This window comes from Kwoniella dejecticola, chromosome 11 (genome assembly GCF_000512565.2).
Source record: "Kwoniella dejecticola CBS 10117 chromosome 11, complete sequence".
Taxonomy (NCBI): Eukaryota; Fungi; Basidiomycota; class Tremellomycetes; order Tremellales; family Cryptococcaceae; genus Kwoniella; species Kwoniella dejecticola.
Window position 1 is genome coordinate 456,106 of NC_089311.1, and position 21,396 is coordinate 477,501.

Consider the following 21,396-nt stretch of genomic DNA (forward strand, 5'->3'; position numbering starts at 1 on the left):
GTTTGCAATTCCCCAATTCCCCAGTATGTGTATGTTTGATAATGTCGGTTGGTTGGCTGGCTGATAGAGTTGGTCGGACGTACGTATGACTACGAATACTCTTAGGTAAGAAATCCTTCTTTCTTTTTCTGCGTGGGAAAATAGATATCGATATGAGACACAGCTCCAGGAAAACGCGAATGAATGGATGATGCGATATTGACCGACTGTCTCTTGACGGTTTATGGCGGCCGATTAGATTATAAATCACGAGTACGGTTCACGAGTATTATAGAGATGTATCCTATATGCTACAGAGACGAGATGTCTTTACTTGGTCTTCACCCGTTCACAGGTCTGAAGAGGCAGAAGAAGAGGTATGAGTAGTCGTACTTTTCACGACTTGGTCAGCAAAGTACTTGTTCATCCAAGCTTCGGGCTGGACTGCGAAAAAGTCTATTTGCTAGATCGTCCCCATCAGACCTTAGGATCAGATTGGGTGGATGATTACGTGAACCGCAAATTGAAAAATGCCTATTCGGAGTGATTCTCCTTCCCAAAATTTCCGAAAAATGAAAATGCAGACAGAAGATGAAGATGAAAGAATGGAGGACGCGTTTAGCCGCCACTTCCACTTCTTTGGGTATTCATCAATAATTCAGGTATCAGCTATTCAGGTATCAGGAGGGGGTCCAAATGCAACGGGTCATCAACCTGATTCACGTTAATAGAAATAGTATTCGGAATCCACTTGATGGCTAAGGGCAAAGGGCAAAGAATTAACCTTCTTTTTATCGACTTCCACTCGGCACGACATATACCATATCATTGGTCGAGCGGCTGTCGAAGGGAAAGAACGATTAACGCTTCTCCTGTGCGAAGAACAAATTTTCTTTCCTTCTCCTTCATCATGAGGCCCCTTGGGCCCGTACGATGCAAGAGATCGCAGCGGAAGTACGCACTGTCCTCTTCGACCTTCGTGATATCTGTCCCCTCGGGATTGAGCATAATTCGATGAGAGAAGAAATGGGACGAGCGAGCCGGAGAAATTTTCGTTTGACTACTTGCCGCACATAGCGCCTGACTAAATTATCTAGCACAAACTCAATCTCGCCACTAGCAGTCACCAGGAGTTCCGTTTTCCCTAGATTCGACTGGACTGACCACAACGAACAACAGGGAGGAATGCAGATACTTGCATACGGGATTCGAGGAGATTCGCTCACAAGTAAATTACCTATGGTAGAACGCAACAAGACGGCACGCACACGCGCTCTCAGCGAATCATCATTATCGCAGACGTCTCAAGCATTCTCCAATATCAGACCCCATACCGTACTATGCCGATCTCTGCATGCTGGCACTTTGGTCTAGAAGTATGCATGTCAGCTCTCAGAGACGAAACCAAACATCATCGAATTCCGCCTCGTCTCGTCTGTCTTCGGGCCCAGATGGGGCAGCAGGGACAAGAGAAGGGTAAAACATACCAGAAAAAAATGTATGACGACGTCAATGGCGGTAGGTACCGATCTACCAAGTCTCTTAGCTGGAATTGGGGAAGACTCGTACCAAGTTAACGTAATTTCAATCCTGTTAGACCGCTTCCCGTGTTAGAACTTTGTAACTAACTACTTTACCTGGATCTGGGCCAGGCTTCTGACCCTCCAATTCACAGCTTGGCGTGGTGCAAAGCTGGCTAATTGACCGACAAGTGGGTTCTCGCTGGAATCGTACTTTCGTCAAGAGCAAGATCTGGTTGGTTGAATACTCACTCAGAAAGCAGCGAAAAGATTGTTTATCCGAAAAGACGGTCAATTCCATCTGTCTTATCTATATTTGTAGTACGCAGCGCATCGCAGCACTCGACGGAGCTCCTTGCCCCTTGAATGCCCCAATACTTTGAGAGAGATCTTGCCAAGGCGTACTGTATATAGCTATCGTAAAGATCGACAGTGACTGATGTAGTACGACTTGTCTCTCGACACATCTCGAAATTTGACCTCTCTACGGCCGAGCACGGAGTATAATACTATCATACAATCATGTTATCGTGACCTGTACAGGCTGTTCGTCAACACCAAGTGACAATTATACGGCTGTAGAAGTGTGAACAGCGAACACTCGAAATGACCTTCTTTATCCACGTAACTCCAGCGCACTAGTCGGGCATCGCTATAGATCCGTGCGAGACTTCGATGTGGTATACAGTAGCACGGTACCTTGACGACCAATGCAGCGGTCTGTCCGCACTCTCATACGACCTCACGTTACTCCAGATGATCGTTGCGCTCTCCGTAGCGCGGTACCTTACGTGGTCTCCTTGAGACGGTACTAACAAATCCAGCCTTATGCGATGCCTCCAAGCAGCCAGATTTTAGAGCATACTTCGCTATGGATGAATATCCTCAGAAATCGCTGGTTGTTCATATGCATCACATATTGACAGACTACCAAAACATCGTGGTAATTCTCTTAATATGATATATCGCTGACCTCTTTTCCACTTGATCAAAAAGAACACGACAACAACAGAGACGATATTACAGCAGCCAGAAGATGTCGACTCGCTCAAATTACTTCTCCTCCCGATCACCTCTGTACCCACTAATCAGGATTACCAGCACTCCCAGACCATCCCTACCATTATACTCAAATTCAAACATCGCTTCTCCGTCTTCTGCCGCCTCCTCCTCTTCCTCCTCGACATGCGAGAAACCACCTGCGCCTACGCTCACGACGAGACAACGAACAAGTCGTACTCGAAGACCTCGAGAATTGAGCATACTCGTTCCCCCGCCACCAGATACTTTGAAGGATTTCAAGCTAGTCATTAAATATACTTCTGCCTCGACCACCAGCGCAAATACTACTGGCTTCGCATTGCCGCTTAAGGATAAAGTCATGGAACAGCACAAGCAGCAGCTTGATCGAGATAGGAACCGGAATCGAAATCGACCCTCTGAATCATTAGCTTCATGCCTTACTTCACCGCTTGTCCTTCGTGCGGGTATCAGTCCAGATTATGAAATGAGAAATGTTTGGGACGAAGAGACGCTTGGATCGGATTCACTTCGTAGACTCAGACAAACGGGATTGTTGTTCGTTTGCTTGGGGCTGGTGACTCTGGGATTCACGATGTTGGTTCTGGTCATCATTGTGCCTGGTGAGTGTAGCACGAGTGACAATTTATCCTACTACCTGCTGTCCGTCAGACATTTGAGTGAATAGCACATTAGCTGATATTCACTGAACCAATACTGCAGACCGTTTCATACCGATATGGCAGAGTCAATTCGCAACTCCCACATAACAATGTGAACATCGGAAACTGCAGGTACAGTTGATCTCCCGCTTTGGGTGAAGCAAAGCCACCTTATCCAGACATGCAAGTCTTACAATTCAGACGTTCTTCATCCTAGAGTCCGTGTGACTTTTGACAATGCGATGGCGTGCTACCGAGCCTCCTCTTCTCCTTGCTTATTCTTGGTGGATAAGTATAGGTATGATGGTCCCGATGCATAGTATACATATAGTACAAGTCTGTGTTGTAGTACAGCAAGATGAGATCCGTTGAAAGGGTATGGCAGATAATGGGTACTATCCGCTGATCTTCTTGGATCGGCCTTGTCTCTACATAGCCAACAGGATCAGCAAGCGTTCTTTGTATCTTGTCGATATGAAGAGATCGAACAAAAAGAAGACATGTGTTTGTTTGTCGAGTGATGAAAACGTGATGTATAAACTGGTCAACTCGCCTTCTTCATCCTTTGCAACTTCTTCGCACTCATCTTGGCCCTCATATCCTCCATCCGTTGTTTTTCAGCTGCTCGTTCCCTTCGTTCCTTGATTATCGATACTTTCCTGTTTATCCAGAACAAAACCCGAATCAGCTCGAGACCCAGATAATTTATCATCTCCGTGTTTCAAAGGCTTGACTCACCTATCATGATCAGCCTGCTTATCATCCTTCAGCTCCTGTTCAACAGCTTTCATAGCTGCTTTCGCCTTGTCTTGCTCCCTTCGCTTCTCAAATGGCGTTTTGACGGAATTCGAAATATAGCTTCGTTTCACAGCTGTCTTCTCGCTCTTGTGTGCTTTTCCCGGGGTTCGACCGTTTCTCGATGCAGCTACTGATACAGTGACTGGACTTGTCGAAGAGGAGGCTTCGGCGTTGATGGAGGTCATGGTAATCCGATCGATATTGGTATTGCTGATGTTGTTGCTTGACGTGTATGAGAATACTTGACTACGAGAAATGAAGTTCTACTATCAAAGCGTCAATTATCGCGTTGACAACAGAAATCATGCGCAAAAATCAATTGTCTAGTGGAGTTGAAGACAAACTCCGTTTCTCACGCGGCGATAGGAACACGATCAAAGATGAACATGACCGATTCAGGGACTGATACTGATAATGTTGAAAGAAAGGTTGAATGACAAGCCACCTGATGATCACTAATCCTTCTCTTGCTCAAAGTTCTCTCTTATTCACCTTCCGATCTCTGATCTCCATCTTGTCTTGTCATACTCGTCTCTTATCACATCCCTCATCTTGTAGGTGTCGGTCGGAACGCTTGTCTTGCTGTGTCAGGCATACGCATACTCATCGTTTCTTGTCATCGTAAATATCCCTAAAATCGGCTGGTCCGCACACCATCAAAATAACATAACATACCTTATAATTCAATCATTATATACGATGTCTGCAGCGGCGACGACACCGAAGAAGAGAAAGTTGAACAACGATGGTCTTGAGACACCCCGAAGTGTGCGGACGAAGAGCAAACAAGGGTCAGCTGTCACGTACATTCCTCAAAGAGGTACGATGTGAGCTGACAATGTAATTTACTTTGTACAGTCCACCGACGCCTAATCCACCTCTGGTACCCTTCCCTACTCCTCCTCACACTCAAAGACGCAAAGCCAGATACGTCGAACCCGTCTTATCGAAAGAGGAACAACCCATTGCGGGCCCTTCCAAGCAATCGTCAATCGAACTTCCGCCGCATTTGCAAACTCTTCTTAACTTGCACCACTCCTTCAATCTCGCTTTATCGCTGTACATCGCTACCCATCCACCCATACTACCTCCGCATCCACCATCAGCTACGAATGTCCTGTTGCCCAACTTGACTAATTTCTTGGCTATCAAAGAGACTGTCGAGCGGACATCAGGTCGACGATTCGGCTTGCAAGAACTAGGTAGACTAGCTTGGATATGGACTTGGGATGGGAAAGCTTTACCGAATGATAAAGCCGTCAGCGAACGAAATAAGCAGGCTATGATAGATGAAGACAACCCTTTCCTCGTTCCTTCTGGTCCTGAGATCGGTTCTGGTGAAGTTAACGGATTGAGCTATTTGATTACGCCTACGCGGACACTAGATCCTCAAACCGGTAGAAGGGTTTATACTCATGGAATAGGGATCGATTTGGAGCTGCGGAAAGGGGAGACGAGACAGATACTTCATGGTGGGGCAGAGGGAGGTATAGGGAACAAAGGCCAAGGTGGTGGAATGGGTGCAGTCGGAAGATGGAATACGAATGGGGAAGCACGACATGACGTTTTTAGGGAAAGGCTGGAGAAGTGGGTAGAGCTCAATGGAGGATACGAGGTAAGCTTCAAGTAATCGTCCACATCTGGGTAATGAAGCTTATAGAGACGAGACATAGCCACCGGTCAAATCGATATTACCTACACCGACAACATCTGAGAACTCAACGAGATCGTCTATACCTCCTATACCGGTCTTACCTTTACCTCACTTACCATCTTCGACTCTGCTACCAGCTGCCAATCTCTTCTCGTCCTTCTCTTCACCTTCTACAACGCTTACTCCGCAGAAAGCGCACTCGAGACCTTCAACGGATTCTCCCAAGACAGCAGGACTGTCTGATCCTTTCGAATTGGCTGAAAAGCCGGATGAGCAGAAAGCGAAGATAGTTAGGCCTGGTTCCGTAGATCAGCGAAGGCAAGCTATGATGGACAGGGTGAGTCTTATGGTCATTTTGTGTGTATCTACGGCGCAATGCAGCTGATCTGAAACGCATTGGTCTGTAGATAAAAGCTCGATCGGGCACAGGCAAAGGAATGTCAACTCTGGGTTCGTCAGCTGGAGGCTTCCCGCGGGCCAGCACGTTGTCAGCTGCAGGGCAGCAGGAAGAGCTCAAGAGGAGATCGACATTGAGTAGGCTGGAAAGCATAGCGGAGGGTGTGTGGATGTGAGTGAACCTGTTGCCCTGCCTCAGGGTCCTATAAAGGGATGTCAAGCTGATACGATTATCTCGTTGCAGGATGTTCTCCGCCCCCTCGCCTGGTCCCAGTACGCTACCCACCGCCCCAAGAGGTCGAAGAAAGGCAATACCGATGAAAGAGGTAGCTGATGTGATTGTTAAAAGCTCAAAGACTCCTATTTCTACGGGTGAGCTACTCGTCCAATTCCTCATCCCTGCAATCTTGCTCTTGATCCAGCTGACGAACATCGTTTTGGTGCTTGATGTAGCCGAAGCGCAATCATCCCTTTTGCTTTTGACCGAACTATGCCCCTTCTTCTTGAATACAAAGCAAATCGGTAAACAAGAATGGCTTGAAATGCCCTCTGGAAGCGTCAATACAGCGCCGCCTTCACCTGGATCTTCCAATACCATCGCTCAGCCACCGCCATCAGTCATAGGAGATAGAGGCCGATTAGCTCCTCCATCCCCCTCGACTCCTGGACGTACCTCTAATTCGGAGTTGGCTGGGCCTGCTAGTCCCGGAAGAGTCAGGCGGGGCGGTGGTCTAAGGGAAGTCAGAGAGAGGATAAGGAGGGAATTGGAAAAATAGTTTGTATACACACCTGAAAGTTGGCAGGCAGCGGGGGAAAGGAAATGAAAAGAAGCGTAAGAAGTCATAGATCACCAATGCATGCATTTTTGTTGTACAGGCTGCGCTGGGATTTAGATATCGTTTTTATGCGGATGCGGGGTATGTTATGCGTGGATAGTGCATTTTCGATCGTTCTTCTATTGCTGAGTCTCGCCATTTGCATTCCAATCAAGTCCCAGCCAAATTTGCTGTCGTTGTGGAGGGACGCTCATCACATCTCCGTCATGGCAATCCGGTTCTTCTGGATCCATGCTATGCTCTAATCTATTTGTTCTTTGATGTGATCGTCGTATGTTAAGATGGTTTCCTGTCCACCATCCTAACGCTGATCCCACCTGGGGACGTTTCAGCCTTATCGTCTTGTAAAACATTCCTATCAACCATCAATCCAGCTATCCCGACGATACCAACGATCACACCGAAGAGGATCCTCGTGTTTGGATTCAGGGCTATTCAGTTGCAGCTCAGCATTTGACCTGAAGTCCAATTCACCCTGAAAGACTCAGAAGGGAAAAAGGGGATGGACGTACATCTGAAGGATTGGAATAAGCTCTTCTTCCCGCCCAGCTCGACAGTAGGTACTTCCTTCGGAGAGTGCAAGACAGCTTGAGCTTGAGCTTTGGCCGAACGAGATATGGGCCCAGGTAAGATCGGGCGTCTGTCCGGTCGAGTAGTGCGTGGTCTGGTAGGTATAGGTTGGGATGAAGAGGAGCCAGAGGGGGGTTGCGACATCCTGTACACTATCAAACGACTAGACCTAGATTTATATCACGATCAAATCGGCTGATGTACTGATCAAAGACGAATAAACTATACGAATACGAATAAGTTATCGTCGTTGCAATTGCTCTCCATCGCGTTTCTCCGAACCAGCTGGATTTGATGACGTAATCAATGGGATCCGATCATGATCAAGAAGAGCCGGCACGTCAGACAACCTAAAACCCAAAACTTTTGAGCCCAAGAGTATATCATTGAAAGATCAGATCGGTACAAGCTCTTGCGAAGCCTACACATGGTCTTCATACTGCGTCATCATCCTGCATAGTGACAGAGACCAACAAATATCACTGCGTACTACCGCCTTCCTCTCATGTTCGTGTAGCGAGGATTCGCACTTGCCATATTAACTAGCCGTGAGACATATGAGCTCGAAAACGGTGCGAATATGAAGTCATAGCAGCGCAACGAACTTTGATGCCACTGATGAAAGACAAAGTCATACTCAACCCCGTGCTAGCAGGGGTAGTCGCACCTGCATACGAGCTAAAATCCAGCAACCTAGTTGGTTTTTGGGATGGTAGCGAGACCAGATCACTGTGGCGATCCCACTATATAAGACTGCGATGTTCGTTACAAAGCGTTCATTTTTTTCTCTATCATTCACTCATCGTTATACACAGACAATTTCATGTCTCCTACGTTCAAATTCATTGATATCAAAGGTAATAATACCACTCAATTGTACTCAACTCTAGACAAGGTGATCACTATCGTCAATACCAATACCAACACCAATGCCAACAAGTCGGCCCAAGCCCATACGTCTAAGGACAAGACCCTCAATGTCTATTCGCCGCTCAATTACGGTGATCTTCCCACACTTCTCAAGAAACCTTTAAGACGATTCACCACTTCGTCGTCAACCTCATCTTTCAAATTCGTATTCCACACTGGTGGGAACACTGGTGGCGTAGAGACCCCCTCTACTTCGACCTCTACCTCCGACTCTGACTCTGGGTCCAAGGTTGGGTCACAAGACGAACGAGATCATGGCATCTCAAGACCCGCGGTCCAAGCCGACGCATACTACCTTACCAATCTCTCGGACACTCTCGTCCTTGACACCCCAGACAAACTGTACCAATACCTCTCTCAACCTCTCCCCAACGAACTCAGCAGTATCAGATACAAGCACTTGTACCTCAAGTTCGACCTCCGATATTTCCGGGATAACAAAATGTGGAACTTGTTCTGGACCATACCCGCAAAATACAATAATCAACTCTCGTTCCTCGAGACCGTCCACCTCACTACATTGGGGTTCAACTTCTACGTTGAATCGAGGGTCGTAGTACAGAACAACGAACATCATGCGGGATCCATGAAAGAGACTATAGTCAGCTTAGACATGTCTATCTCCCGATTACTCGATCTCACCGTCGACCCCAATGGTCCAGGATCATTCACCTGGAAATCCGAGAACAACCTCTGGAAACGATGGTGGAATGCCCACAGACAGAATTCCGCGTATACATACCCCAAGATGCCGCGAACCATCTACGAGTGGCGAAATACTAGGGAATTCACTTTACCTTATTTGGTGAGACCTAATTGGGATATCCCTCACCATGCTTCGAAATCGGTTTCGAAATGGACTCGAAAAGGTCAAGGCCGAAATTCTGATGCGCCAATCGAGAAGATCAGTATCCCCGCTGAAGGGATCCATAAGTGGGTCAAAGGCGAGGCGATGGAATATCTTGTTCGAGATATGATCCGACGCTCGGATGGCGAGACTCCGATGACTTTGGAATTGAGGGGCATCTTACCTCGACACCGGGTGGATTACATGGATAAGTTGATGAGTGTCATCATCAACGGAGGCGCGGATGGGATGATCCAGATTGTCTGGACGGAGAACGAGAAGAAAAAGAAGAACGGGGAGAAAGTCAACAGAGAATAGGGATTGCCTATAATCAGAATTGCTTGTACTGTATGCCTCGTTATATGTTGCTTGTTCAATCCCGTAATAATGTCACCTGTGAATGAAGTGTTGTCTATTTTGTCCTTCTCAAGTATACATCCCACGCGCTGCATTGTGCCAAGTGCAGAACATCCTCAACTGATGATTTGAGAAGTCAGGTCGACCGCATCCTACTGAAGTACATTTCGCGACTACAGCCGACTCCGAACGAATCCTGGGTCCTTTTGCCGCCCGCCGACCAACTCGCCTCTCCGACGAGCCCACCAATCCATCCCTACCTTCTTATTTGCATCGCTCAAACCTTTGACCACCATCTCAAAGGCATCTTTTGTCAGATCCATCCTTTCTTCCGAATACTTCTCTGTGCTCAAAATGGCTTCAGCCACTTCTTCCAGGTAAGCCGGTAATTTGTTCGATTCCGCGTAGGGCGCAATGGCGATTCGAATATGCCTTATCTCCTTGTCGACGGGCAGTGTCGACAGGTATGTCATGCACGACTGGACGGCCTGAGACGATCGCTTGGACGAGGCTTCTACGAGTATGGGAAATGCTTGACGGAATTGCTCGGAATTTATGTCATTTTGCGCGTATTGCTATTCCAGTACATCAGCATCGTCTCCATCATAGAGAGTATTTGGGAAGGACATCCTACTTTGGCGAGTATGTTAAGGTAATCCGGTAAGATAGCATCGAAAAATGCGGCTTGAGAATCGTCCTTTTCCAAACTATCCGCTGATGCCTTGATTAGTGATAGTAAGAAAGCATGAGAAGCCTCGAAGCTTGCTTTATGCTTCGGCCGATAAACATGCCTAAGACGATCATCAGCTTGAACATTCCCGCTAGGCAAATCTAGCTGACTTACCTTTCAGCCAAGGGAAAGAGTAGGTCGATCTCTTTCTTCCCCAGGTGATTTATCAATTCGTCACCCAATACCAATACAAACGCAGCGCGAGCTTCGGTCAATCTCCCTTTCGCTGCCAAGTGCGTAAACAAAGTCCTGACACTCTCGTTGTCTTTGCTAGAAGAGATCATATCCAGCGAGCCATACAGGACTTTGTGGTAATTCTCAAAGGCACCGTCATTCGCGTCTGTCAGATAAGCGAATGAGCCCAGTAATAGCAGGGTATGCACAGCAACGTCCGATGTTGAGGGCTGAAGGATACCAGCTGCGCGATTGCTTGAAAGCAGGATGTCGACCATAGTAGATACGGTCGTCAGAAGAGAATTGAGCGTAGTGGTGTGTTTCTCGAAGGATACATCTTTTCCTAGCGTAATGATCAGTCAAAGAACATCCAAACGGCAGGAATAATTGCTCGACTCACTTTGTTCAGAGTCTGCTCGCAGCTCCCACTCTCCTCCCATCTCCGCCGCTCTTGCTTGGGCTCGCTGGCAGAATCCGATCATCCTCTTCCTAGCGTTCGCTTGTGTTGTTGGTCCTCCGAAAGACATGACCTCAAAAGTCCTAGCCAAAGCTCTCGCGGTGTCAAGCGTCCTATTCTGAGCAGAATCTGGGTCTTGATTGAAAAGGTGCGATTCTATCCGACAAGCCATGGACTACAAGGTTTCTAAGCATCAGCGTTGATCCTTCATTTATGCAGAGCAGTTTACTTACTTCCATATCCAGCACTTGTAGCCTTTCAGTCGCTATCAGAGGCAAGACCGAGGACAAAGTCATCTCTTGATTCACTGGATGTCCGAGAGATCCTGCCGGTGTTCCTACGGCCATGACGATCTCTTCTTCCAGCTTGACCCTGCCCTTGCCCCAATCTAGATCCTCAACATCATCAATCCCCTGCAACAGTCCTATATGGAAAATGAGGCGGTGTGCTGTATCGTGAGACTCATCGGTGTGTTTGAGTACCGTACTAAGCCAATGCTTTGCTCGTCTACTTTTACGCGAATCGGCAAAATACACATCATTTGTGTCTTGACTTATCTTGCTGATTCTTCCCGACACACTAAGCCTGATCGCGTTGCAGATCTCTTGCTGTGACAGTAAACGGCTATTCCATATCGAGGGGGATCTGAACAAAGCTTTGACAAAGTCGTCCAGATGAGGCGAGTCAAGTCGAGCCAGGAAGTGTGTAATTGCCCCCAAGAGGGTTTCGGACGGTATCGGCGGAGGGGAGGTCGATCGAAGGAGGTCCAAGAATTGAGGCAGAAGAGCCAGCGTGTCCGCCGTTGTGGACATATTCGAGCCGGCTGGAGCTGCCATCGTGTTCTTGTACCTCACCTCAACTTTCTTGGAGTGACGCTGTTGCGCTATGATAATTGCCTTGGTGTTATGAAGGTGCTTTTCTGTCTTCTCCCGACAATGTCAATAGACGACAGACACCGGTAAATGGAACCCGACATCGCGGTGGTCGAATAAATGGATAACCAATTTAAAGTAATGATCACTGGTTAACCTCCATCTTCAACGGCCACCCTTCTTCACAACGAAGTATTACTTTAAATCTCTAGCATCTATCTCTACAGCTTCGTCAACAATCGTAAAAGACAAGACCACTCCGGTCTGTGGGCAGTATGACGTCCAGACTCAAGCACAAGCTGGAGCTGGAGAATGTCAACCTGAATAGTGCCTACTTGAATGAATCCTTTGTTCAGGTGCGTCTTTCTCCCTCCCGTTTCTACCTCATCTGTCTCGGCTCAACTTACGATGATTTCCAGATCGGCACGCCCCTACCTGCTCTCTCGGAACGCAAGAAGGACAAGCAGGAATATGTGCCAGAATGGCAACAGGAGGTAGGTCTGGCTATTGAAGCGGCGTCAGATTGTGCTGATGAATAACGATCAGGTGCGAGATGAGCAAGGTAGAAGGCGGTTTCATGGGGCTTTCACTGGCGGATTCTCGGCTGGCTACTATAACACTGTAGGATCGAAGGAAGGTATGTCAGCTGTTCGCATACTAGCGGCGTCCCGGCTGTCATGCTGACAGTGTATTGTCTGCGTATAGGATGGACACCATCGACCTTCAAGTCGTCTCGCTCGAATCGAGCCAACAAAGTCCAACGAGCTGAAGACTTTATGGATGAAGAAGATCTCCAACATATGAAAGACGACAGGCAGCTTGAGAATACTTCTACCTTCAAGAACGATGGGTTCGGGGGGACGAAAGAAGAGCTGGGCGGGAAAAGGTTGGCTGGCTCGGGCGGAGTTTGTCGATGATTGGCTGACATTCGATTTAAAATAGTCTACCCTCGGCAATTGAGTCATTGATTGCACCTTCCAGCTCATCGATAGGCGAGAAGCTCTTGCAGAAGCTGGGTTGGCGGCCAGGGCAAGGTATTGGGCCTCGAGTCACGTTGAGAAAATTGAAACTGCAGCAAGGCAAGCTTGGAAAAGCCAGAGCTGGAATAGAGGAAGATGACGAAGAAGATGGTGAAGGAGAGGGTTCCATCATCCTATGCATCCTCGAGATGTCCTTCTGTCATTTTTTCTTCCCTTCCTTCCTCCTCCTCTTCCTCTTTCCCCTCCTCTCCCCCTCCTCTCCCCTCTCCTCTTCTCCCTGTCCCTCTTCCCTTCCTCACGCCTGCCTCTCCCCTTCTTCCCCTCTCTCCTCTCGCCTTCCCCCTCGCCCTTCCCTCTCTCCTCCTTCCGCTTCGTCGTTTCTTCCTTCCTCTCTCTACCCTCCCGTCCCTCGTCCCCTCCTCGTTCACCCCCCACATCTCCTCTCCCGCCCTGCCCCCTCTCCCATCCCCTCCTTGCCCTGCTATTCCTCCACTTCTCACTCTCTCTGCCCTTGCACCCGCACCTCTACGTTCTGCTTGATCTCTGTTGACCCCTCAGTAGTGATGGGCGCTCGACATCCGGACGACGATCACGAAGATCCTTACTCGGAAGCTGGACCTTCTACTCGTCACCTCGCGTTTGACGGAATGGATGATGACGATGAAGTCATCTTGATGGGTGGTCCGCGTCCTGGACTGGGCTCGAAGTCGAACCAGGAGAATCGGTATACTGGGACGCAAGATACATGGCACGACGGACGACCGGTCTTGCCTCGGTTCTCTCTCGATCCCAAAGGTGTGCCGCCGGATAAATGGTAAGCTGGTCTGTCCGGTTCGATGTGGCCATCAAGCTTATTATGTCTACAGGTTTGTCTTGCCCGATATACCACCCGATTGGCGACCTCGACCGGCCAGAGTGTGGGGAACGACCAAGAGATGGGATCAGAAGCCCGGGGAGGAAGCGGCGAAGAAAGAAGTGATACGCGGTGAATCTGGAAAGCCACTCACGTTTGAACAGGTAAGCTGCTTGGTCGTCAAGATTGTCAAGGTCAGCTAGCTGACATACACCGCAGCGAGGGGCCGCGCTCGGCGAAGAACAACGCATCTCTACAGCCAAATCAGTATTCGAGTACATGTCGACCAAAGATCGAGAGCGTCTCGCATCTCTAGCGGCTGCTGCTCCACCTCCTCCGCCGGGCGCCTTATCGTTCGCACCTCCCATCGAAGAGCAGGAAATACCTATCACCGCAGCGACGGAAGTCGACATACCGCCGTTGTCCCCTCGAACAGCTTCAGCAGCCCTGAAAGGATTCATACCGTATGCCGATGATCTCGAGCGCCAAAATCGTTATATCTCTTACCTGAAATCGCAAACGTACAACACTGAAACCCCCAACCCGGTCTTTAAGAAGGGGACGATTGACGAGATCAATAAAGAGTTGAGCGATTTCTCAACGTCAGCAAGGATATTCAAACCCATGTCATACGCCATGTCGAATCGATTCACCTCTGGGTCAAGCAGTCTGGCAGTATCGGATGCGAAACAGGCTAAACCCGGGTTACATATCTTCGATGTTGAAAAAGCCAAAGCGGACCAAGAAGCCGCGGATGCTTTGAAGAAGAAACAATCAGCCGAAATCTCTGAAGTGCAAAGGATTTTGACTCCAAGGGAGGAGGCTGCGAAGAGTGGGATGTACGGAAAGATGACCCGAGAAACGAGGAATTGGTATCCCGTCAAGCTCATCTGTCGGAGATGGGGAGTGAAGGATCCGCATCCTGAGGGCGATCCGAATCAAGGTAAAGACAGCAATTCCAGAAATTCTGCGACGGGGGCGATGGATGCGATGCCGCTGCCTACGAATGACGCTTCGTGGGAATCAAGATTTATACATAAACCCAACGCATCAACTTCGCCCGGTCACGACAATGCGAATTCGGGTGGCGCTGGTGCGAGCCTGAGCGAAGGAGGGGAGAAACAACCGACGAGTATAACAGAAGTGGGAATGGCCAATGATATAAATCAAGGACGAGATACTTTGACGTATTCGAAACCATCTATTGATATCTTCAAAGCTATCTTCGCTAGCGATGATGAGGATGACGATGAAGATGAGGCCGAGGACAAGGTCAAGGGCGAAGCACAGGCAGGTATGGTGGCCGTTGCCAGTAAGGAGAATTCCAAGACATACGAAGATCCGTTCCCTGTCCCTGTATCTGCTCCTGTTCTGGCGAAACAAGAAGGACCGGTGGATCTGAATACATTCAAACCTGTATTCAGTATACGTAAAGATGATGCAGGTGACGGAGATGGTGCAAAGAAAAAGAAGAAGGATAAGAGTAAGAGCAAAAAGAGGAAAGGCGTGTTGTCGTTTGATGTAGGCGATGACGATGGCGATGAGGAGGCAGTGAAGGAAGACCGAAAGAAGAAAAAGAAGGATCAGTCGAAACCAAATGGGGCTAAGACTACTCATGAGGAGGGAGGTGAAGGCGAAGGGGAATGGGTGGAAAAACCAAATGTTGTACCTAGATTAGTGGGACGGAAAGGTGCGGCGGACTTTATGTAAAGTATCATGGTGTGCCATTCTACATCTAGTTATGTCATTGTTGTCATCATTTATGCATTGTTGTCATCATTTATGCATTGCATCATATCTCAACATCGTTTATATACAACACAGCGTGAGAGGACCCAGCATGTCCTCGTGAGGCTGATACGCTAAGTCTCGAACGTCAGGGCAGTCTCCTTGATGAGTACCCTAGCCTGTCTATTACCGGGCCACGAAATCTGTATATCGCTTAGAGCAGATGTGGAACTCATCGGACCTAACTCGTCCATGGCGTCAACATCAGCACCGGTCTGTTGGCCACGAGAAGATAGCGCAACTCACCATCATCGGCTCTGATGAATTCGATCCTCTTGAAAGGCTCGCCTTTCTCACCTCCTTGTCTAGGGGGTGCGCCGACATTAAAGAAACCACTGAGGGAGCTACCGACCTTCCAGACAGTCACATTCCCTTCTTCCAGACTGACAGTGATCAATCGCCGACCGTCCGGGGAGAAGGTCACAGCTGATACAGGGTGTTTGTGAGGTTCAATCACGTATAACCGGGATGCGGTTTTCAGATCGTACCTAGGGTAAGAGCGAAAAGAGTGAGTTCAATTCAAAATGCTTTTGTGGGTTGAGCCACTCACATGATGACTGCGCCTTCGTGAGTTCCAACAGCCAGCCTCTGCGTCCCACTATGGAAAGCGATTGTCGAGAAGCTACCGAAACACGCCACATCATCCGTCACTGATGTCGAATACCCTGAGCGTTAAATGAGATGACCGCACTCACGCCAAGACAAGTTCATTCAGAATCACCGTAGCAGCCTGCCAAACATCATCCCTCATCTTTCCGATATTCGGATCCAAACTCTTCACTATCGCCTCAGCAATCTTCGGTAACCCATGTTCGAGCAAATTCGGTTTCTTCCTACTGATGAAAATGCAGAGCTTCATGATGCTCGTCCGAGCTTCGACAGTCTTCGAATTCAGTATATCCATCGAGAGGGTAGACATGAATAGTGCAGGGTTGGTCAATGCTACATTGAGAACAGCCAGTCGGGCTTGAGCGGCTATGCTACTTCCGCCATTTGCGGGAGTGGTCGAGAAGTCTTTATGGGTTGATAAGTGGAATAATCGTCGAAGTAGTTCGAAAGGATCGACGTATGATTGCCAGGTTGTGAACCCTTTAGAGCAGATTTCGACCGCCAAAGCCAGTTGGGCGAAAGTAGTGGATTCAAGATATAGTGTGACGGACTCGGCAATGGATTTTAGAACACTGGGTTCGATCCAAATTCGTCAATGACCCATTCTGAGTTGGGTTAGGAAGCGGATCAGGACTAGCTTGACTTACCCTGGCTGCATCGTTTCGACCTTGTGCAGAGCAATTCCGCCCAGCATCGTGAGAGCGTTGATAGCGACATCCGAGGATCGCATGTTCGCCGCGGACTTGCTCGGCACTGTAAGATTGATCAGCCACATAGAATATTTAAAGCACAGGCGATGTCGACGCACAATCCTCATGTCCGCTTTCGATCAGCGCCGAGATCCCCCCACTGCTCATTCTGCCGAGTCTGGCAGCGAATAACAATCGAGCAGCTTGGTGTACGTCACCTATGGCCAATTCTCAGGTCAGCTGAGTTGTGACGCAAAGAACAGTATCAAAGACTCACTTGATGAGTCCATATAATATTGAGCGAAGAATTGCAGATCCGGTTCGATCGCTGACGAAGGCAAAGAAGCAGTATAGAAAGCAATCACTTCTGCTGCCCATCTTTCGTGATCTGCATAGCTCTCTCATCAGCTCGACTGATCTCAGACTATGCGAGGACGAGACTTACCAGGCGAATCAAGGAATGGTCTAAGCAGAGTGACGAGAACAAGCTGCCTCAAGCCGGTCATCATAGGCGATATACACCAAGCATCCAAGCCGTGAGCGTGGGTGTATTGACTGCTGCTTTCCCTGACACATGAGGAAAGTAGTCAGTCAATTTGAGCAGGAGTGTTTCGAGATTGGTGCTTGGTCTCACAACTCACTGGCTTTGGCCAATAATGATTGGTATTTCGGGCTTGACGATTCCCAACTCCTTCGTACAAGTCTCATCGACCTTCTCATCCACGCCGAAAGTCAGGAATATCGAGAGCAGATTCCGCAAGGTTGACAGTGGGCTATGATTCGGATCATTCTTGGCAGAGTGGATCCAGCGTCCAATTTCTCTCAGGTCCAGGTAAAGCATGCGGCCTGATGCAATCCGTCAATCGCTTCATACAGTTCCATACGCAGTCTATCATGAAAGACTTACCTAGGTCTTCTGTTTCGCAAGGGATAGATTCCAGCGGAGAAAGGACGTTGCCTTCACCCTGTTTCAAAAACGCTCTACAGGTCAACCCACGACGTCAGCTGCCTTTTCGCGACCCAATGCTGCTTCGATCCGTTGGCGCTTACACTTCCGCCCAGTCCCCGTTCTGCAACATATCTTCAGCGGCATCCAGCCCTGTCGACCGACGGAACTCTTGCGTTTGGGTATTCCACAATCTCGCTTTCCCATTTGCGTAAGCCAGCATTATGTCCTTTTCCTGGATGAAAATCCTTCGCAATGGCGTCCGAGAAGCCGGTATCAGGAATAGACTGCATAGATAGTTGTCTTTTGTCAGCAGGGCTGGTGAAGAACGAGATGTATGCACACTTACTGGTTCATCTCTTTGAGCGATATAATCCCTACCGTGCCCTCTCGAGAAGTAATCAACAGACACCCTCTCAATGGTCCAGCTTGCGGCAAGTCCAGTACGGCGATTTTGGAGACTGGATCTGCGAATAACGTCCAAGATCCACATATTGTGAATGGGCTGCGACGTCATCAGCCATGTTTACTACTGTTGATGGGATCACCGTCAATGACCTACTGCAGTGTCCATATTCGGACCACTCCGTCTTCGTCTCCCGCTACCAGATAATCCGGTGTGTCATCGTCAACGGATACAGTGGCCATACAAGTGACAGGCGAATCAAGGCGGTCCACCGTGGGCTCATCATTCTTGTTGCTATCTGCGCGAGTCTTGGATAGTAAGGACGCAAGATTACTGAAAGAGATGTTGCCTTGAGCTGCGAGTCAGGAGTTCAAAAGTCAGCGATGATCCGTGATTGTCATAGCGAGACTCACGATCAGCGGTGAAGATTTTCTCTACATTCGCTGGCACGATGTTGGTGACTTGACTGTTATCGCTTGCGCTGCTCAGTCGCAGCAGTGATCGAGCCTCAACATCTTTGTTTGCGAGCGAGTACACTTTGACCTCCTCCTGATGAATCGTGAGCAAGTGACTAGCTGCATCGAGGAATGCATCTGATGTTCCATCGACACTCAGATGAGGAGCTCCATTGAATCTGTGAATGTTTATCAGCTTCGCTAGTAGGGCAGAATAGCGTCCTATGAATTGGCTTTTGACTCACTGCAAGCCCGCTAAGTCGCTTTTCGATGATTTCCCTTCGGTTGGACGGTACACGAAGGTGCAATCCTGGCATTGGATAGTCAGTCCGCATATTCGCATGGACCTGAGCCGACTTACTTTTGTTGCTACGATGAAATCTCGCCACTGATTCGAGAAGGTAACTTGGTGTATCTGCGTTTCCAGCAGTAGCGCGATTGCACCTCTCAATTGCAGTTGTTTCCCGTCCGTCCAGAATAGCTAAGCACAAACCAGAAGGACAAGTCAGAACCTCGTCAGAGGATGCAATTCTCCACCACGCCACTCACATCGACGTGATCGTGTCCCCAACCAGCTCCCTCCCCATCGTTGTGGACAATGATCCTGCTCCAACCTCCTCCGCCGTCCCTCTCGATCTCCTTACCTTCGCCAATACCAGGTTGAGGTTCATCTGGCTTATCCTCTTCTCTGCCCTTCCCTCGCCAATCACGCCTAGCCAGGAACTTTGCGAACCCTTCCTTCTTCTCCTCTTTCGGATGATCAATCCCAAGTAATGGAGACGAGCTCGACTCCTTCAGGTGAGTATAGGAGGCTGACCTGCGAATGGTCGCTTGTGGGTTGGGACTTTCCCTTATTCGTTGTTGAGCTGGGTCTGGCGTGGAAGACCTCATGAGTGGTGAAGGAAAGATAGAGGATACCGCTCTGGCCTGCGGAGAAGCTTTCATCGCTGGACTCGGAGCAGAAGCGGTCGACACTGCGCTTGGATTAGGGAATACGATAGGGTATGAAGTGAAAGATGTCGGCGTGCAGTGCAGCAAATAGCTCGCTGAGGCATTGTCAGCTACGACTCCCACGACATCTGGAGTACCACAGCTTACAATTCTGAGCGTTGCAAATTGCAACATCTCCTTCTCCGGGTAATTCTAATCTAGCCACAATGTCCAAGCTTGCCTTGGGGTTCATAGACGATGAGACCATGACCACTCTGGTTACTTCACCATTCGGACTGGGCAACGCACATGGCCAGGGAAGACCATGAGCAACCAGCATAAAGCCCTGAGCCTGCACTATGAGCTGGTTTGACCTGTGCTCTAGAAGGGGATGACAGCTTACATCGGCTTTCCTAGCAATATGGATTCCCTGCCATGACCAGAACAGCGAGATTTTCCTGCTTTTGCTAGCTGACCCAGCTCCGGACGATGGGATTTCTGCCGGTGATTCCAAGTCCACACTAGCTGTTTGATCAAGGGTCGCGAGGGAGATAATGTCAAGTAGACTAAGTGGGAATCCACAGTCAGTTCAGCCATATATATTCTCGACGGCCCGCCCAAACTCACCCCTCATCTCTCAGTATGACCAGCGATTCAATCTCCTCAAAAACCTTCATCTGGACGATCTTTCCCCGCCCAGCTTCTCGCATTACTATTCTCCTGACGAAGTCCTTCCCCTTTTCCAATGCCGACTTATTCTCCTCACCAGCTGTATCTCCTTGGAACTGCCCACTTATCGTTGGCGTCGGCGTCGGACTTCTGTTTTGTATGACGTCCTCGATCAACTTCCTATCTTGCAATTCCCTCTTATCCTCCCGCGCCTCCTTCTCCATCTCCAGCTCAACTTTCGCCTCCTCAATTCTCTCCTCGTTCCTGTCCTTCTCGTCATCGTTGTCGGCATCTGTAGAAGTACTATTCCTGCCGAAGAACCCGAATCGCGCTGTACTGGTCGTACTTTCCGAGTTTGTCGACATGAACGACTTCGGACTGGTAGCTCCGCTTTTCTCGTCCATATTTTGACTTGGCCCTTCGTCACGTCCGTGTAAACCTACCAGACCCTTCCTGGTGATCCCTCCTATACCCAATCCAATCACACTGGGCCCATCATCTTTCCTTTCTTTATGCTTCTCCAATGACTCCCTCAAGTCGTTCTTGTCGGATAGACTACCCCGATGCGCATGTTTATCCGGGGCAGCAACAGATGCAGAGACGGATGAGAGTGTGGTAGTGGGTAATTGTAGCGCAGAGGGAGGAGGGGAGAAAGCAGATGTTCGCCTGCTATTATTGTTTCGACCCGAGCCTGAGCCTGAAGTCGAGGTGGTGGAATAGATTGATGAGGCAGAAGAGGCGTTTCGTGGTCGACCAGAATAAGACAAGTTCCGAGATCGCGTTGGTCTGCTTCGCCTGGCGCCGATTTGAGGGGATGTAGGTGAAGAAGCTGCTTGAGTTGTTATACTTGGCAATCCCACCCCAGGAGAAAGTATATCTTCCCTTGATACGGATGTAGACGCACGCTCAGAGGAAGTGTGTATCCAGATTGTGTTATCTGCACAAGCCAGAGCTGTACGCCGGGAAGGACCTGCTTCGGAGCAAGAGGGGATGATCCATGATGCGATCCGAGTCGGCTTGATAGGTAAAGATTGATCAGGAGTGGATGAGGGGAGGAGAGGGTCAAGAAGGAAGGGTATTTTGAGAGGTTTGTCGGCCATTGCTCGAAGGCTCGACCTGACAACTGCCGATGCTGGCTGCTCAATGCTTCTTCAAGTGTCCAGGGTGCACCGGTCCTTGTTATCATCATGCAAAGTATGAAGGGAATGACGTGCGGTCCCATTTACTTTGTTGTCGCGGTCACACCGGTTCGACCGGTTGATTCTCTCA

At 48.9% G+C, this 21,396-nt stretch overlaps 8 protein-coding genes across 8 annotated transcripts; 4 read left to right on the plus strand and 4 right to left on the minus strand.

The window, feature by feature from the left end:
* Positions 1–2,535: 2,535 nt before the first annotated feature.
* I303_108294 (uncharacterized protein) lies at positions 2,536–3,289 on the plus strand (the record flags this gene model as incomplete). Its single annotated transcript, XM_018410649.1, has 2 exons — positions 2,536–3,142; positions 3,243–3,289. 2 exons carry the CDS (start codon positions 2,536–2,538, stop codon positions 3,287–3,289), a joined length of 654 nt encoding a protein of 217 aa, XP_018260459.1.
* Positions 3,290–3,576: 287 nt separating this feature from the next.
* I303_108295 (uncharacterized protein) lies at positions 3,577–4,164 on the minus strand (the record flags this gene model as incomplete). The annotated part of the gene is made up of 3 exons (XM_018410648.2): positions 3,577–3,609; positions 3,735–3,840; positions 3,920–4,164. 3 exons carry the CDS (start codon positions 4,162–4,164, stop codon positions 3,577–3,579), a joined length of 384 nt encoding a protein of 127 aa, XP_018260458.2.
* A 514-nt stretch (positions 4,165–4,678) lies between these two features.
* On the plus strand, positions 4,679–6,805 carry I303_108296 (uncharacterized protein; the record flags this gene model as incomplete). Its single annotated transcript, XM_018410647.1, has 6 exons — positions 4,679–4,770; positions 4,838–5,594; positions 5,653–5,970; positions 6,041–6,201; positions 6,274–6,401; positions 6,483–6,805. 6 exons carry the CDS (start codon positions 4,679–4,681, stop codon positions 6,803–6,805), a joined length of 1,779 nt encoding a protein of 592 aa, XP_018260457.1.
* Positions 6,806–7,141: 336 nt separating this feature from the next.
* On the minus strand, positions 7,142–7,579 carry I303_108297 (uncharacterized protein; the record flags this gene model as incomplete). Its single annotated transcript, XM_018410646.1, has 2 exons — positions 7,142–7,296; positions 7,378–7,579. The coding sequence occupies 2 exons, from the start codon at positions 7,577–7,579 to the stop codon at positions 7,142–7,144; spliced, it is 357 nt and encodes a 118-aa protein (XP_018260456.1).
* A 679-nt stretch (positions 7,580–8,258) lies between these two features.
* Positions 8,259–9,530, plus strand: I303_108298 (uncharacterized protein; the record flags this gene model as incomplete). The annotated part of the gene is made up of 1 exon (XM_018410645.1): positions 8,259–9,530. The coding sequence occupies one exon, from the start codon at positions 8,259–8,261 to the stop codon at positions 9,528–9,530; it is 1,272 nt and encodes a 423-aa protein (XP_018260455.1).
* A 212-nt stretch (positions 9,531–9,742) lies between these two features.
* On the minus strand, positions 9,743–11,766 carry I303_108299 (uncharacterized protein; the record flags this gene model as incomplete). Its single annotated transcript, XM_018410644.1, has 5 exons — positions 9,743–10,144; positions 10,204–10,360; positions 10,414–10,816; positions 10,874–11,105; positions 11,164–11,766. 5 exons carry the CDS (start codon positions 11,764–11,766, stop codon positions 9,743–9,745), a joined length of 1,797 nt encoding a protein of 598 aa, XP_018260454.1.
* Positions 11,767–12,077: 311 nt separating this feature from the next.
* I303_108300 (uncharacterized protein) lies at positions 12,078–15,345 on the plus strand (the record flags this gene model as incomplete). Its single annotated transcript, XM_065969798.1, has 7 exons — positions 12,078–12,158; positions 12,222–12,296; positions 12,349–12,439; positions 12,508–12,688; positions 12,745–13,596; positions 13,649–13,799; positions 13,855–15,345. 7 exons carry the CDS (start codon positions 12,078–12,080, stop codon positions 15,343–15,345), a joined length of 2,922 nt encoding a protein of 973 aa, XP_065825870.1.
* A 152-nt stretch (positions 15,346–15,497) lies between these two features.
* I303_108301 (uncharacterized protein) lies at positions 15,498–21,227 on the minus strand (the record flags this gene model as incomplete). The annotated part of the gene is made up of 20 exons (XM_018410642.1): positions 15,498–15,604; positions 15,670–15,911; positions 15,974–16,045; positions 16,119–16,604; positions 16,680–16,785; positions 16,841–16,939; positions 16,999–17,109; positions 17,167–17,288; positions 17,363–17,567; positions 17,629–17,702; positions 17,772–17,954; positions 18,017–18,172; positions 18,230–18,428; positions 18,487–18,707; positions 18,774–18,838; positions 18,890–19,009; positions 19,078–19,574; positions 19,627–19,804; positions 19,862–20,024; positions 20,086–21,227. The coding sequence occupies 20 exons, from the start codon at positions 21,225–21,227 to the stop codon at positions 15,498–15,500; spliced, it is 4,548 nt and encodes a 1,515-aa protein (XP_018260452.1).
* Between the last annotated feature and the right edge of the window lie 169 nt (positions 21,228–21,396).